General features: G+C 32.1%; 4 protein-coding genes across 5 annotated transcripts in view; all 4 read left to right on the forward strand.

Annotated features, from left to right (window-relative positions):
* Positions 1–3506, forward strand: part of LOC108744822 (WD repeat-containing and planar cell polarity effector protein fritz-like) — a 6768-nt gene extending 3262 nt beyond the window's left edge. The window contains exons 2-8 of the mRNA XM_025980993.1: positions 5–43; positions 108–246; positions 298–472; positions 530–877; positions 1157–1869; positions 2088–2289; positions 2345–3506. Coding sequence (XP_025836778.1) covers positions 5–43; positions 108–246; positions 298–472; positions 530–877; positions 1157–1869; positions 2088–2289; positions 2345–3372 — 2644 coding nt within the window. The 3' untranslated portion in view covers positions 3373–3506. The remainder of the gene's footprint in view (positions 1–4; positions 44–107; positions 247–297; positions 473–529; positions 878–1156; positions 1870–2087; positions 2290–2344) is intronic.
* A 256-nt stretch (positions 3507–3762) lies between these two features.
* Positions 3763–5292, forward strand: LOC108745249 (39S ribosomal protein L19, mitochondrial). Of its 2 annotated transcripts, none has more exons than XM_018462897.1 (6): positions 3763–3890; positions 3944–4159; positions 4224–4357; positions 4418–4577; positions 4856–5033; positions 5107–5292. In XM_018462897.1, exons 1-6 carry the CDS (start codon positions 3845–3847, stop codon positions 5234–5236), a joined length of 864 nt encoding a protein of 287 aa, XP_018318399.1. In that variant the 5' UTR covers positions 3763–3844; the 3' UTR covers positions 5237–5292. The 2 variants fall into 2 exon arrangements, with proteins under 2 accessions (XP_018318399.1, XP_018318470.1); XM_018462968.1 differs by having other exon boundaries at positions 3801–3890; positions 3951–4159.
* A 227-nt stretch (positions 5293–5519) lies between these two features.
* On the forward strand, positions 5520–8361 carry LOC108741731 (kinesin-like protein costa). Its single transcript, XM_018476664.2, has one exon. The coding sequence runs from the start codon at positions 5574–5576 to the stop codon at positions 8298–8300; it is 2727 nt and encodes a 908-aa protein (XP_018332166.1). The 5' UTR covers positions 5520–5573; the 3' UTR covers positions 8301–8361.
* A 330-nt stretch (positions 8362–8691) lies between these two features.
* LOC112906594 (WD repeat-containing and planar cell polarity effector protein fritz homolog) lies at positions 8692–10802 on the forward strand. Its single transcript, XM_025980994.1, has 5 exons — positions 8692–8985; positions 9050–9188; positions 9240–9414; positions 9472–9819; positions 10099–10802. Exons 1-5 carry the CDS (start codon positions 8906–8908, stop codon positions 10800–10802), a joined length of 1446 nt encoding a protein of 481 aa, XP_025836779.1. The 5' UTR covers positions 8692–8905.
* The last annotated feature ends 16 nt before the right edge of the window (positions 10803–10818 follow it).

Consider the following 10818-nt stretch of genomic DNA (forward strand, 5'->3'; position numbering starts at 1 on the left):
AAAGCACAATTTTAATAAAATCATCAGACTACGGATCCTTTAAGTATGTAAATAAGATACTTTTATTATTCATAACCTCCAATATTTAAATCAATATTTAATTGTAGATATTGTTCTAAAAAAGACAGGGATAAAGATAATGTTTACCTAGACAGTAAAAGTTTATACTGTAAACAACGTGGATATGTCTGGAGTGCTTCAAATAAAAAGTCTACCAAATTAAAAGACAAACTTAAGGAATATGAAGTAACGATATGGTTCATTTCATAAATGAAAATCTGTACACTTATTTTTTAGGATCTTTTGGCACAAAATAAAGTTGTAACGTTTGTATGGGATAATGTAGTAAAATTACTTCTTTCACGTGGCATTGTAGTCACAATTACAGTAAATTCTGTAACAAATGATATAGAAAACATCAGCTTTGACAGAAGTATAGTGTCCAAAATTTATCCTGAAGTTGTTAATGCAGGTAGGTTCTATATTCAAATTGTGTTACTAGTTTTTTTGTAAAAACTAATTTTTTTAGGAATAATTAATGATCAACGTGTTGTATTTGTGTGCAGTGATGGTAAAATTTACTGTCAAGGTGGTTCTTGGAAGGATGGTTATGTTATAGGCAGTACTCCTAAGAGAAAAGTTAGTCTTTGCAAAGATTATTTAGTGGTTTGGGGTGGTGCAAACTGTGAAAATCCTCAACCATGGAGTCCACTAATTAAAGAACACCACAAGGGAAATATACATTTTTATTTAATTGGTGCAAAAGGACCAGAGCTTTTAGCTTCTAAAAGGACTGAAGGAGATCCTCAGGATGTTATAATTAGTAAAGCAAACAATGAGACATTAATAGTAATTGAGCAAATTGTTTCACAAAAAGGTATATAAAAATACTATTTTATTTTACTCTGGCCTAGTTACAGAAGAAATATGAAATTTACTATGAAATCTCCTAGATATGACACTGTTTTGGAACTGCTTTTAATATTGATGAAACTCCTCATTAATTTTTGTCTGCATATTATAGGAAATAAGTGCCCTTCTTATTTTTTTCTAAACTTTATTTTTATAGCCTGCTTTCCTCAAAATCAAAACATAATCTAATGTTAAATGCTAAATTAACTTAAAAATAATTTCATGCTTATATAATTCCTTTTAGGTGCTGTGTCCATTGAAGTTGGAACTTTTAAACTAGTTGATCATAATCTGAAACGTACCTGTGTAACTTTAGTACCTCTACAGACTCAAATAAGTTGCTGCGTATTGAGCCAAGATGAAAAATATGTGTTTTTAGGATGTATAGATTCCTCCATAGCAATTCTAAATCGTAGCAGAGGAACCACAAGAATTGCAAAAGCCTCCTTTATCCCAACTTTTGCCATATGGCACATTGCAGGAGTTACAGTGGCAATCTCTAATGAAAAGGGTCAGCTACAATACTATGATGTAGCTTTAAACTGTATCAAGTCCCAACTTATTGGAGAAGACTGCACTGCAATTGGATTAGTTGATTTGTCGATTTATTTTAAAAATCAAATGATTGTGGAGAATTTATACAGAGGACCGAATGGTTTAGTAGTAGTGTTTGAATATGGACCTGTTGTTGTTATAACGCACGTCGAAAGAGCACTGAGTTTGCCTTCGTTAGTTCAGTATTATTTGTCTGCAGAGAAAGTGGATAAAGCTATTGCTTTATTATTGAACGTGGATTGGAGTGATGAAGTTTTTTTTATTTTACAACGTATCATAGCTTATTTAACGAAATTACCGCTCACTGAAGAAAATGCCCGTCATCTACAAAACGCTCTGGGTAGCTTTCATTGTCCTCCGGTCCTTTTGAGTGCAGAAATCAAACGCAGATATGGATATCAGGTAAAATAACATTTACAGAAGCATTATAAATATAGTAACTTGAATTATATGACATAACTAATCCATTTTAAATTTATTTTATATTCTATATATTATATGTTATTTAATGTTTATAGTTAATATCACCCAAAGCTTATTTCCGTTAAATACATGTCTACTTACATGATTTAATAAGGAAGCAAAATAAAAGTAATAGAATCGCGTTTATTTTTCCTTAGGTCAGAATTCTCACCAGAAGATACTTTCATCAATTAGTACGTTATGGAATGTATGAGACAGCATTCCTTTTGGCCGTTGATATAGGACACCATGACTTATTTATGGACCTTTATTACTGTGCTGTTCGAATTGGTGAACGAGAAATGGCAGCAGCAGCACGAGCTCAAGCATCAGCCTTAATGAGTGAATATTCAAGCGAAGGTAATTGAAAATTATTAACATTGTTCTGAAACAAATCTATGAAGTCATTTTTTAGGATCTTGCTGTTCGAGATCTTCATGTTCTCAGTGTTCAAAATCGGGCTCCATTTGTAGCGATGAAGAAGCCGATTCTATTTCAACAGACACAACTACACATTTTGAAGATAATAATCCGCCACGAACTGATGGGCCCCTTATTACCACAAATGATAATTTTCTCTCTACAAATTTCAATAATGCTAATCCCCAAACTTATGCCAATTCATTGCGGCAAAATGTGGACGTCCCCAAACAGGACGTTTTACAAAAGCCGCCCTTTCCTAAAGTACCGCCGCCTATTCAAAATCAACGCATCTTACAAAATAATCCTATTCTTCCAACTCAACAACATTTTTCGCCTCTTACACGGCCTGTGTCACAACAAGCATTAAGACCTGCATCTCCACAGATAGTGCGACCTGTTCCTCCGCCTTCAGTACCCTCTCCAACCCTTGCTAATCGTGTTCCGACACTTAGTGGCATTAACTCCTCTTCTGCATTTCCTCCCCCTTATGGAAATGTTAATCGGACCATAACTACACCTCCTTTAAATCGACTTAACTTTTCCCCCTTTAACTTTAATTCTGCAATGAAAAGTTTACCCCAAAGACCTTACTTCCGTGCTCCGTCTGTTCCAATTTCTGATATACGAAATTCACCAGTTCCGCGCCACATATCCACACCTCCTTTACCTATCACAAACTTTTCTTTACCCAGTGTCAACACTAATACTTGTGGTTCTTCAGTAAGTACTACTGCACCACCCTCTGGATGTTTTCCAGGAGGAAAGAAGCACCAAGCAAAGGTTAAATTTTCCGACACTGTAACCGCCTTTATCGTTCCCGAAGTAAAAAGACCAGTGAGGCCGCCTCCTCCTCCTCATTTAACTAATCCTCAAAAGGAATTAGCGGATAGTTTACCTCTATGTCATCCAAACGAAGATTACTTAAAAGATTTTACGCCAGTAAGGCGAGGTGAATCAGATGACGGTCAACAGAGTAATTCCCAACCAAAAATCAAAGTTGTGCACTTTGGAGTTGTTTGAAAACGTGTATAACTTTTTGACCGTAACAAGGTTTTATATATGTTGACCTGAATTGCATGTTGCTCTCAAATCTACCTGTTTGCTGTACTCGTTATTTATTATTGTTGAATGTCTTCTATTTTTAGTGGTAGTGAAGGGCANTTTTACAAAATGTATTGTTAAAAAGTTAAAAACAATCATAACACAACTAAATACTTTAAATTGGTTCATATATGGCCACCTACCGTTAGATTACTACATTAAACATTCAGAAATAATTAATAGGCTGACATCTGGCGAACAGTAGCATTATAATTTCAAAAATAAAATGGAATTGATTTCGTGGTGCCATCTGTGTATAAGTATACAAGGAGAAAATTGAGAAATCTTAAAGTATACATACATTATAAATACACAACATAACGACATAACCTTTAAGTTATCTCATTTTTTAATTTGTATGTATTTTCTTAGATTTTAAAAAGCAAGTAGTATGTTTTCGTCTAGCCGAAAAAAAATTATTTCTACGTCTCTGAAAGGTTCTAAAAATATTATTATACTGTTATTTTGAAAGTTCAACAATTTGTTGCAGGTTTCAGATGCAACTCTCAAACTGCGGAAGCCCTACAAGTAACTAATAGGCTGGCATCTAATAAAACAAAACCATCTCAATTAAAGTTTTCGCGAATTTATCCAGAATTTTTACCTGATCCTAAAATAGAATTTAGAAATCCCCTTAGAGAAATAATAGAACGCATGGACATGTTAAACAGAAGACGCAATGTTCATATACCGGAATTTTACGTTGGTAAAAAAATCACCTATTAGTGTGGAGTTATCATAAAATTATTAATACAATATCCCTTGTTTAGGTTCAATACTGTCAGTAACATATTCTGATAAGCACAACCCAGAAAAGCTAAATTGTTTTGTGGGTATTTGTATTAAAAGAGAAGGTTGTGGTCTTAGAGCCAATTTTATCCTCAGAAATATTATAGATTCACAGGTAATAGTACATTACTGTTTTGAAATTATTTTACTTGTTTCTAATCTAATTTCTTTAAAGGGTATTGAGATTCTGTTTGATATTTATGATCCCACAATACAAAGAATAGATGTCTTGAAATTGGAAAAACGACTAGATGATGAATTACTCTACTTGAGGGATGCTCTACCAGAATACAGCACTTTTGATATAAATATGGAAGCTGAAGTATTACCTGAAGGTATATTAATATAATACTATACAATGAAGAAAAGAGCTTTTAAATGCTTCAAATGTATAGAGAGAGCACTACATACAGTTTGAGTACTTCACTCTTTATTAAGAGTAATTAATTAACGTATATGTAGAATTCTCATTAAAATGTTTAGGAATTTTTTTCCTTTCATTGTATAGAAGAAATGTATCATAGTTTCATCACCAAAAATTTATATCTTTTCTACATTAGTAACACTTTTTAATTCAGTCTTTCCATAATAACTTACAGTATGTGTGCTTTAGGAAGTGAAATACCAATAAATCCAATTAAAGTAAAATTAAAACCAAGACCTTGGTTGGAGAGATGGGAAAGGAAAAATTTAAAAGGTGTCCAAGACTTAGAACTACCTGAGAAATTTTACAAAAGAGCTGCTGAACTTGCAGACACTACATCTCAATATGATTTAATGAAACAGTACATGTATGTTAATGATTGAATATGTATTAACATTTGCCTTAATTTAAAACATTCTTTAATAATTTTGTATTTTCAGGAAAACGATTCCAGTTGAAGAACAGTATCAAATATTTTCTGAAATTGAATCAGAATTAAATCAACTTGAAATTGCACAGAAGAAGCAGAAGAGAAAGAAAAGCTTTGTAAAACCAGTAAAATTGGCTTAAATGAATTAAACTGTAGTGAATGAAAATGTGAATAAATGTTTCTTTGTTAAAAATTACTTTTAATTTAAATTCGCATTAAACAGTATGGTAACATAGTAATTGTTTTTTTCAATCTCAGTGTGTAATCTAATATTGTTCCATGGCATTTGTAAAAAAAAGCAATAAAATGATTTAGTATGTTTTGTAAATATTTTGTTCATTATATATGAACGCATCTTACTTGTATTAGATTAGATTGAGTTGGCTATATCGATTATTAACCATAGATAATATTATTGACAGCAGTGATTTCTATTCCAAATGTTTGATAAACAATTTTAAAATAGTTTTTAAAAATATGGAAATTAATATAGAAACTGCGATAAGAGTGTGCCCTTTGCGTTACGATAACGAAATAATATGTATCCAACCAAATGTCTACAACAATACAGTTCAATTTGGAAACAATCAAACTTATCCAGTTAATTATGCTCTTCCATTGGACTGTTCTCAAAACGCCCTTTTTAGTTCGACTGTCTCACCCCTAATTAATTACTTTTTCGAAGGCTGCGATGTATCAGTTATTACTTTTGGTCAGTCTGGTACTGGAAAAACGTATACCTTGCTTGGGCCAGGTTTACATTGTGCTTTGAGTGAAAGTGAATATGGCATAATCCTTCGATTTTTAAGGGAAATATATACCAAAATTTCTCATCACACAGAAAGAACTTCTATTGTACGTATAGCTTGGACTGCAATATTTGGTGAAACTATTCAAGACCTCTTAAGTTCTGGAAGTGTGGAATGTTCCAGTGTCAGTGAAGCATTTGAACTTATTCAACTTGGATTATCAAATATTACATCTCGTTCTGTTCATACCTTGTTTACAGTAACATTAGAACAGCACTGGGTAATAGAAACTGCAACACAGCATCGTATTTCCACTGCCAGTTTTATGGACTTAGCAGGATGTGACAAAATTATGATAACTCACAACAATATGGTCACTCAAAGTATTCCTACTGATAGTGGTTTACTTTCGCTTCAACAATGTGTTTGGGCTCTTTCAGAAACACCGTTTAATGTGGGAAATATTCCATATAATCAATCAGTATTAACAACTTTATTGAGAGACTCATTTGGTGGACGTGCTAAAACAGTATTAATTTGCTGCGTTTCGCCATTTTTAAAAGATTTTTCCGAAACGTACTACACCTTACAATTTGCTTTAAGAGCTCAAATGGTTAAAAACTTTGTTACATTTAATTCATATACAACATACGATACTGCTCATGACAACATTGACTACTTTGGATTGCAGTTTGCAGCTAATCAATTATTCAAACTTGTTGTCAATGCAGAGGACTTATTTAAGAGCCTAGTTGTTACAAATACATTGACTAGAAGTCAAATAGATCAAATTTCACAATGGCTTATGTTAAAACAGGAATGTGAAGAATGTTTAAGTGAAACATCAGAACCAAGAAGGTCATTAGAAATAATCGAGGAAGAAGAAGCAGAAAGTTCAAGAAGTGAAAGTGAAGATACAGATCTAGGTGAGAAGGAGAAAGAAGAAGATGAATTTGTTGATGATGATGAAGAAAATATTTCTGAACGAATTAAGAAATTGATGGAAAAATTTAGATTTAGTACAAATTTAGTTGTAACAAATATAAACACTGCCACACAAGGAGAAAGGATCAATTCTCAAGTTAAAGAAAGCACCATTCATTCTAATAAAACCTTCCACATGTTGGGAGCTAGAAGGAGAAGAGGAAGCTTACATACTCCTTTAGATTTCCCATTTTTACTTTCAATGAGTACTTCTCATATAGAAGACAACTGTGATTTAGAGAATTCAAATTCAGAATCAGATAATTTTGGATTAAAGGATTTTTGCACTAGCACTGAAGAATGTGAAAAGCAAATAGAAAAAGTAGATAATAACTCACAAAAAAAAGGAAAATTCATACAAGATGTATTTAAAAGCAAAAATTCTAAAAATAAATCAAAAGGCAAAGTGGAACAATTACGAAAAACAAAGCATAACTCTCATGTTATGGATACAAAAACGCTCACTCCACAAACCAAAACTAATCAAGAGAAATTAAAAACTGCAGAAAAAAGTAAAATATTTGAAATTGAAGGTAACCCAAGCAGTTTAAGGAAACATGTTAATAAATCTAAACAAAAAGAAATTTGCACTAAACATAGCAATCAAATTGACTCAGTTAAAAGATCTGACAATCTTGATGACACTAACAAAGAGTTAATTACATCTCAGGATTTATGTCTTACTAAATATGAGAGTTTGTCTTCAAGTTGTAAATCACAATCTGAATACTCAACAAACAGTAATCTCGATAATCTCCGGCACGAAATAAGAAACTTAAGACGTACTCGTGATTATTTAGTGGAACGTCTTTGTAATATTGATACAAAAATGAATAAACGTATTCTATCAGAAGATGAGGAACGTAAATTGTTGCAATATGAAGAAGCCATAGGTGCAATTGATTTCGCTATTGAATACAAAAACCAAATTATGTGTGGCTGTGCAACTTTAACTTCAAAGCCATCTCCAAAATACGAGGAGTATGCTGAGAAAATGATGATAGAACGTTTGCTTAAGTTAAATGACAACGAAATGAGATCTTTACTCCATCAATATTTTGAGAAAGTGGTTGACTTACGCTTTAGTAGCAAAAAACTGGAAGTTCAATTAAACGAAATGGAAGCCCAAAACGATTCGCTGACTTGTCGAGTTCAAAATTTAACACAAACTCTTCAACAAGTAAGACAACAACACGAAGACAAACTACATCTTATGATGAGACATTTTACCAACGAAGATGGCAACGAAAGAAAATTCTCGAGGTTGTTTGAAAGGTCAAAGCAAGCTGCCCTCGCGCTCCAAGTTGCTCAAGGACCGGGAAAACAGATCGACAAAGGAATTATCGCAAGATTTACGCGATATGCCAGACAAGAAACTGTTCCCCGTCAGCTTCAAGTTGTTAACACTCAACCCCAAGCCAAAGTTACTCGGCAGAAGAATAAATTAATTATTCAACAAAATAATAAGTAGCTTTATGTTAAGCAGATTTTTAAATTGTGATTATAGAATAGTAATTTTTCAATTAAATTTGTGTTTTTTATTAAAATAAATGTTACTCAAAAGTGTTTAATTGGTTATTTTATTGTCTTATTTACATATACAAGTTTGAACAGTTACAAAATTGCTTTTGGTGTATGTATTTTATAAAGTAATTTTTGTAGCTGCAATTTTTTACAGTGAACAATATGACATGGGTAACGTGTACATCTGACATTCGATTAGCAAAATGAATGTACCTTATGTTAATTTTCAAATATAGAAGTTATCTATGAACTTAAAGTATTCATTGAGAAATATATTTACGGGTTTATATTTATAGGTTATAGGTATGCTCATATCCATAAATACTTATGTCACAAATGTAGTATTTCGGTAAACATACATTTGTACATTTTATTTATTATACGCCTATAATTATTTTCTAATTAAAATCATAAATGTTTTTTTTGAGAGCATCGTTTTCTCTTTATTTAATAAATAAATATAAATTAATGAACGCCATATCCATGATTGAATCGTAGTTTGATTTTGAATTACGTACCCCAAAATGAATATGATGAAGAAATAAAATAAATATGACATTACTAAACGAAATCCATTTCTGGAGTTCAAAAAGCACAATTTTAATAAAATCATCAGACTACGGATCCTTTAAGTATGTAAATAAGATACTTTTATTATTCATAACCTCCAATATTTAAATCAATATTTAATTGTAGATATTGTTCTAAAAAAGACAGGGATAAAGATAATGTTTACCTAGACAGTAAAAGTTTATACTGTAAACAACGTGGATATGTCTGGAGTGCTTCAAATAAAAAGTCTACCAAATTAAAAGACAAACTTAAGGAATATGAAGTAACGATATGGTTCATTTCATAAATGAAAATCTGTACACTTATTTTTTAGGATCTTCTGGCACAAAATAAAGTTGTAACGTTTGTATGGGATAATGTAGTAAAATTACTTCTTTCACGTGGCATTGTAGTCACAATTACAGTAAATTCTGTAACAAATGATATAGAAAACATCAGCTTTGACAGAAGTATAGTGTCCAAAATTTATCCTGAAGTTGTTAATGCAGGTAGGTTCTATATTCAAATTGTGTTACTAGTTTTTTTGTAAAAACTAATTTTTTTAGGAATAATTAATGATCAACGTGTTGTATTTGTGTGCAGTGATGGTAAAATTTACTGTCAAGGTGGTTCTTGGAAGGATGGTTATGTTATAGGCAGTACTCCTAAGAGAAAAGTTAGTCTTTGCAAAGATTATTTAGTGGTTTGGGGTGGTGCAAACTGTGAAAATCCTCAACCATGGAGTCCACTAATTAAAGAACACCACAAGGGAAATATACATTTTTATTTAATTGGTGCAAAAGGACCAGAGCTTTTAGCTTCTAAAAGGACTGAAGGAGATCCTCAGGATGTTATAATTAGTAAAGCAAACAATGAGACATTAATAGTAATTGAGCAAATTGTTTCACAAAAAGGTATATAAAAATACTATTTTATTTTACTCTGGCCTAGTTACAGAAGAAATATGAAATTTACTATGAAATCTCCTAGATATGACACTGTTTTGGAACTGCTTTTAATATTGATGAAACTCCTCATTAATTTTTGTCTGCATATTATAGGAAATAAGTGCCCTTCTTATTTTTTTCTAAACTTTATTTTTATAGCCTGCTTTCCTCAAAATCAAAACATAATCTAATGTTAAATGCTAAATTAACTTAAAAATAATTTCATGCTTATATAATTCCTTTTAGGTGCTGTGTCCATTGAAGTTGGAACTTTTAAACTAGTTGATCATAATCTGAAACGTACCTGTGTAACTTTAGTACCTCTACAGACTCAAATAAGTTGCTGCGTATTGAGCCAAGATGAAAAATATGTGTTTTTAGGATGTATAGATTCCTCCATAGCAATTCTAAATCGTAGCAGAGGAACCACAAGAATTGCAAAAGCCTCCTTTATCCCAACTTTTGCCATATGGCACATTGCAGGAGTTACAGTGGCAATCTCTAATGAAAAGGGTCAGCTACAATACTATGATGTAGCTTTAAACTGTATCAAGTCCCAACTTATTGGAGAAGACTGCACTGCAATTGGATTAGTTGATTTGTCGATTTATTTTAAAAATCAAATGATTGTGGAGAATTTATACAGAGGACCGAATGGTTTAGTAGTAGTGTTTGAATATGGACCTGTTGTTGTTATAACGCACGTCGAAAGAGCACTGAGTTTGCCTTCGTTAGTTCAGTATTATTTGTCTGCAGAGAAAGTGGATAAAGCTATTGCTTTATTATTGAACGTGGATTGGAGTGATGAAGTTTTTTTTATTTTACAACGTATCATAGCTTATTTAACGAAATTACCGCTCACTGAAGAAAATGCCCGTCATCTACAAAACGCTCTGGGTAGCTTTCATTGTCCTCCGGTCCTTTTGAGTGCAGAAATCAAACGCAGATAGACAAGAAACTGTTCCC

This window comes from Agrilus planipennis, unplaced genomic scaffold (assembly GCF_000699045.2).
Source record: "Agrilus planipennis isolate EAB-ADULT unplaced genomic scaffold, Apla_2.0 scaffold2, whole genome shotgun sequence".
Classification (NCBI taxonomy): domain Eukaryota; kingdom Metazoa; phylum Arthropoda; class Insecta; order Coleoptera; family Buprestidae; genus Agrilus; species Agrilus planipennis.

Excerpts from the sequence above, each read along its gene's own strand:
- LOC108745249 (XM_018462897.1), top strand. The coding sequence starts at position 3,845 with ATGTTTTCGTCTAGCCGAAAAAAAATTATTTCTACGTCTCTGAAAG. Across the intron at positions 4,160-4,223 it reads TATACCGGAATTTTACGTTG|GTTCAATACTGTCAGTAACA; the intron begins GTAAAAAAATCA and ends TCCCTTGTTTAG. Across the intron at positions 4,358-4,417 it reads GAAATATTATAGATTCACAG|GGTATTGAGATTCTGTTTGA; the intron begins GTAATAGTACAT and ends ATTTCTTTAAAG.
- LOC108741731 (XM_018476664.2), top strand. The coding sequence starts at position 5,574 with ATGGAAATTAATATAGAAACTGCGATAAGAGTGTGCCCTTTGCGTTAC.
- LOC112906594 (XM_025980994.1), top strand. The coding sequence starts at position 8,906 with ATGACATTACTAAACGAAATCCATTTCTGGAGTTCAAAAAGCACAATT. Across the intron at positions 8,986-9,049 it reads TCAGACTACGGATCCTTTAA|ATATTGTTCTAAAAAAGACA; the intron begins GTATGTAAATAA and ends ATTTAATTGTAG. Across the intron at positions 9,820-10,098 it reads GCAAATTGTTTCACAAAAAG|GTGCTGTGTCCATTGAAGTT; the intron begins GTATATAAAAAT and ends AATTCCTTTTAG.